This window comes from Cydia splendana, chromosome 18 (genome assembly GCF_910591565.1).
Source record: "Cydia splendana chromosome 18, ilCydSple1.2, whole genome shotgun sequence".
Taxonomy (NCBI): Eukaryota; Metazoa; Arthropoda; class Insecta; order Lepidoptera; family Tortricidae; genus Cydia; species Cydia splendana.
Window position 1 is genome coordinate 12,375,752 of NC_085977.1, and position 5,306 is coordinate 12,381,057.

General features: G+C 35.2%; 1 protein-coding gene across 2 annotated transcripts; it reads right to left on the reverse strand.

Moving 5' to 3' along the window:
• Nucleotides 1-215: 215 nt before the first annotated feature.
• Nucleotides 216-4,795, reverse strand: LOC134799612 (uridine diphosphate glucose pyrophosphatase NUDT14-like). Of its 2 annotated transcripts, none has more exons than XR_010145434.1 (6): nt 4,422-4,795; nt 4,025-4,235; nt 3,649-3,725; nt 3,379-3,533; nt 2,296-2,369; nt 216-365 (listed from the first exon to the last, which is right to left on the reverse strand). XR_010145434.1 is itself a non-coding variant. In XM_063772050.1 (6 exons), exons 1-5 carry the CDS (start codon nt 4,609-4,611, stop codon nt 2,297-2,299), a joined length of 702 nt encoding a protein of 233 aa, XP_063628120.1. In that variant the 5' UTR covers nt 4,612-4,795; the 3' UTR covers nt 216-365; nt 2,296. The 2 variants fall into 2 exon arrangements, 1 of the variants encoding a protein (XP_063628120.1); XM_063772050.1 differs by having other exon boundaries at nt 3,383-3,533.
• Nucleotides 4,796-5,306: the final 511 nt, after the last annotated feature.

A 5,306-nucleotide genomic window follows, 5' to 3' on the forward strand; every position in this document is an offset into this window, starting at 1 on the left:
AATATGTAGGTCATAGGTCATACTGACCAACTTTCACTATGAAGCAAACTCCGAAAAAAAACCGCTGATCAATGAAAAACAGATGGAAAACCAGTGGACAACATTGACATGTGATTCACCGAAATGTATGACACGGCAGCTATTTTTGACCGCTAAAAATACTAAAGTAGATAATAATACTTAGGTACTTACCTAGTTATAAAATAAAACAAAGATTCCTTATTAACAATTTCATATTTCAAAAATACAATACAATAATCACAGTTTCAAATTATGCATTTATAACCAGAAATAACAATAGATTAGGAATAAATTAACATTTTATTAGGGTAAAAGATGTAATATTCTTCTATTGCCTACTTACTCTGCAAAGAAAAAATAAACAGTTTAATCTTAACAATTAAAAAGTTACTGGAAAAGGCTTCCGCTTGAATTATGGAAGTAAAATTGTTATGCAAAAAGCATAAAAGCAAAATTTCCATCGAAATTTTGTGACATTGTTTTGCAAGCGAAAGTATTGGCGAATTATTAGCGCCTAATACACCTACTTTTGGAACCCACCATTTTTTGAATGCTGTAAGCATAGAGTAATAAGTCAAAAAACCGGGCAAGTGCGAGTCGGACTCGCGCACGAAGGGTTCCGTACCATAATGCAAAAAAAAAAACAAAAAAAAAAGCAAAAAAAAAACGGTCACCCATCCAAGTACTGACCACTCCCGACGTTGCTTAACTTTGGTCAAAAATCACGTTTGTTGTATGGGAGCCCCATTTAAATCTTTATTTTATTCTGTTTTTAGTATTTGTTGTTATAGCGGCAACAGAAATACATCATCTGTGAAAATTTCAACTGTCTAGCTATCACGGTTCGTGAGATACAGCCTGGTGACAGACGGACGGACGGACGGACGGACGGACGGACGGACGGACGGACGGACAGCGAAGTCTTAGTAATAGGGTCCCGTTTTACCCTTTGGGTACGGAACCCTAAAAAGAGTGGTAACTCCATACATCAGTTTTCTTACGAAAGCGCGAGTTATTTCGTAGTCGACATCTAGCGTCAAGTAGTGGAACTATTAGTACCGCTACTGTGTACCCATGTGGGTACAATGGGCGCTAATGGGTTAAAAGGACTAAAAGGTCTAAGTGTAAAACACACGTATTCTAAAAATACATAGTTTGATAAAATAGGAAAATGTGTGTGAAGTTAGCAGCAGAAATAGGTAAGCAAGTCGGGTGTTCAAAATTTAATTGGCGCTCATTTGGCGCTACTTTTATTAGGTATTAGATAATTTTTAACACCTTGCCTGCCTGCTTACCTACTTCAGCTGCGGATTGTACAGTGATCTGCCGAGACGTTTGAAGCCCTGTGTGTTTGCATGCACAGGGGGTCAGACATCTCAGCTGCATATTTTACGTATACCTAATACGAATCTAGTAAATACTACTGTTATAAATGTGAAAGCTTATAAGTATGGATACAAGGGTGTTTGTGACCGCATTATTCATATGGTGGGACTATTCAAATACTATTAAAGATATTTGTACGTATCTTACATAGGAACTACAATCAGCTTCACTGGTTTCCAATAACTAAACTAAATACAAGTCATTTAATTAGGTCATACATAGGAGATTAAGTTCTATTTTGCGCTGTTGAATACTTCATGCCAATTTAATTCTGATTACAAATTACAATGAAAACAGATGAGTATACCGTATATATTGTTATTTTAAGGCACAATAATTTATTGACTTCTACGTAACTGCAGTTTGTATACTTGGTTTTGGTGACAGGCGGTTTTTATACATTTATATTTCTACCTTTAAAAAATCGCCATGTCCACAATACGCAAGATTTTTAAAAAAGTCGACATAATCAAGGTTGTATCAATGGTAAAATATTAAATGTATAGAACCATCCTGATACTCACATACTAAGAAGTTTAGGTACTCGATAATACAACTACCTACTCATGTGCTCACAGAAAGTTTTTTAGTTGCCAAATTTACTACATGGAAAGACCTCGGAAATTTCACAAGATTTCACTTTCCAAAACGGAAATTTCCTTGAGTTCTTGTAAAATTTTCCAAAATTTTAGAAAAATTGCTGGAAACTTTCCGCTGCTTAAACATCTAAATGAAAAGTAGTTCAACCTATACCTTAAAGAGGAACCGCTCATCTTAGACCCCTAGTTGACTGGGCTACAATCATTGAAACTTAGCCCTAATAGGGTTCTATTGGCGTTTAAGGTACACGTCAAATTACAAATCATGCTGTATAACGGATAGACTTACGTCACTGTATGAGCCAATCCCAAACTGTTGGTTTGTGCTTTTTGCATTCAGAGCAAGTGTAGGCAAACGACCGACTAGAAAACAGAGTAATGTTAACCTCCATAGACTACGCCACCGCTTTATGAAGCGTTTTCGAAGAGCGCGATGGCAAAAATACTATGGCACAAGCATCACTACTGATCCTCCTGAAAAGGTATTCATTCTATCCTTTTTCCAATTAAAAAAAGGTGCAAATAAATGACCTCATTATTATTATAATGACCAAGACAGTACCCGTCTACATGTTTCGGTCTTGATACAAATTTGAGCTAATTTGATTACTAAACTTATTTGCACCATATACCACTTTATACTACGACAGCCCATATTCACCCCTAGAACTCAATTTTGTAGATACATATATTTAATACTCAAATTCTCCTTAGCCAAACGGTTTCTTTACATTTGCAAAAAAATATATGACATGTGTGTGCTTCTTAAAAGGCTAATTCAATCGTCTTTGTCGTGCTATTAAATCTACACTTAAAAATGAATTTATATAAAATAAAACTTGGAATTATTAACTACAATACAGTTTACTCAAGATACTACAATCCCGATTATAATTTATGCCAGGAATAAATTTATTATAAATTGTAGTAAATAGGTATAAGATTTGGGTAATTATAATTAAAAATAAATCGAGATACTTACACAGGATTTCACTGTGACAAATTTATGTATATAACAGCCTGAATTCCAAAATGAGCAGATAAATGTGCTACATAGGCTTAACAGCCGCGATATCAGCAGGCAATTATTATTTAGAAATTGCTAAAAACCAGGTAAAATTTTCCCATACTTCATATTCTGAATTCTGAGTCATTGCAGGGCCAGAGTGACGCGAATCATCACTTTCTAGAGTGTACCTTTAATGCATTATGTATATTTCAAATGTTATTTTATCTTTAGATAAGTGTTACTTGTTATCTGTTGACATATTGACACTTAAAGCTACGTCATTAATATAAGAACACGTAACGAAATCGTGACTCGCGTTACACTTTCCTTAAATGACTTTTCATACGATCAATAGCCAGTTACCTACATATACTTGCTAGCCTTGTTGTGCAAGAACCACATCATGGCGAACAGGAAGCTGGGTGGGCTCTGCACAGGTCCCGGAGAGCTCAGTAACTTTTCCATCTCGGGAATTGTCATCTCCACAATATCAATGAGTTCATCGTCAACTCCTCCGCCTGAAAATGCCAGTTGTATATTACAAATGGAAGTTAATAGAGTAATGTTCCTGTTCAGGTCAAATCAGCTTCTTATTGTGAAATATAAAAACTTATTGTTATTATGGACACTCACCACGCTCAGTTTTCATGTCATCTGACACTTCACAGAAAAAGAGTGTCTGCAGAGCAGCTTGCACACCAACTCCTGACCTGAGAATCAATTTAAATCTTTGAAAATGGAACAACTACAATATAAGGGACATTTTTTAAGCAAATAATCTTAAACAAAAAATCCTTGAGTGGAAATTTCAAAATATTTGTTACATAGTGATGTAGTTTTACATATATATTTTTTCTTTATTGTACGGAAGATAAGAATAAAGCTACATCAGATAGAACATAAATAAAGTACAAGGGCGAACTTATCCCTAAGAGGGATCTCTTTCAGTTAACCTGTAGGTACCTATACCTATTTTGACCCTATAGATCCAAAAAGTTACAATAGGTACCTGTAAGAAATAATCCTTTCCATTTTTTCAGCAGGAACATTATACCCACACTCTTCCAACACTTCTTCAATGGCTATATCCACCACTGATTTCTCCTTGTCTACAATCCCAGCGCATATCTCGAGGGCCAGTCCCAGAGAGGGGGGATACTTCTCAATGTCTATGGTTTCCTTCTCACGGTCTTCTGGGAGAATGCTGTTGAAGTGCATGGCTGTGAAATAATTATTTTATTAATGTTATTAGACATGGAGAGAGAACTAAAGAACTTTAGTTTTATAGCAGTAAGTAGTTTTTATTACATTTTTTTTTCTGGGAGTTAGGCCAATGTAGAGTTGGTTTTTTTTCTATTGCACACTTTCACGAATGATAATTATACAATTTACTATATTATACGTACCTGGACGGAACTGTTTAACTAACACCAAAACTTTTCTCGTAACATTGTAAATAACGATAGCCACGCTGTCGTGAACTGCCAGTAGATCCCAGTTCTTTTCCTTCCCATTCTGAGTGTAGTGGAACCTTAGCGGCTTCACGTATTTAGATTCTGGCATAGGGGTTACACGAATATTTTTTACATCCTCCATGGTACAATTACAAATAACTTCTTTGCTATACGTTTGTCGAAATCTAATAAACTCGTATGTATGTTCAGTATGAATTATCTCTAATCTAATTAACCACACTGACAATTTATATACACTTCAAAATAATAAATATTTTAATTTACAATAAATAAAATATACGCCGATTACGCTGCGACCGCAAGTATGTCATCTGTCAATAGTGATAGTGTCAATGTCATCAGTTTTTTTTTCTTTTTTTATTTGTCTAGGTATTGTTCCAAATCTAAACGCATTTTTTATGCTGTTTAAAGTTAGCTATTCACTAAAACAACCGTACAAAGGCTTTGTCAGCTTAAGGGCGGGTTGCACCGTGCCCATTTGATGTGCTGATCATGGCTAAAGATGGCGCTAACGAACGCTAACTGCATATTTGGGTTGCACCACGCCTAACGTCTGTTAAAAAGTTACGCTGCCCTTAACCGGTCGTAGACCACTGGTTAACGATTTTACCGCCTGATAAAAATGGCGGCACTTTATTGAATTTGTCCGTATTTCATGAATTTATATTTGATTTTTCAATAATTTTAGGAAATATGTTATTTAAATTATTAAAAAAATGTTAATAACAATAAAATGTGGAGTTTATAAACGCAAAAACGTGTGACAGTTGACATGAATGGCTCTAAAAGTCATTATAATTGGGAGACGATCCGTCT

Excerpts from the sequence above, each read along its gene's own strand:
- LOC134799612 (XM_063772050.1), bottom strand. The coding sequence starts at position 4,611 with ATGGAGGATGTAAAAAATATTCGTGTAACCCCTATGCCAGAATCTAAA. Across the intron at positions 4,236-4,421 it reads AGTTAAACAGTTCCGTCCAG|CCATGCACTTCAACAGCATT; the intron begins GTACGTATAATA and ends ATTATTTCACAG. Across the intron at positions 3,534-3,648 it reads TGACATGAAAACTGAGCGTG|GCGGAGGAGTTGACGATGAA; the intron begins GTGAGTGTCCAT and ends TGGCATTTTCAG.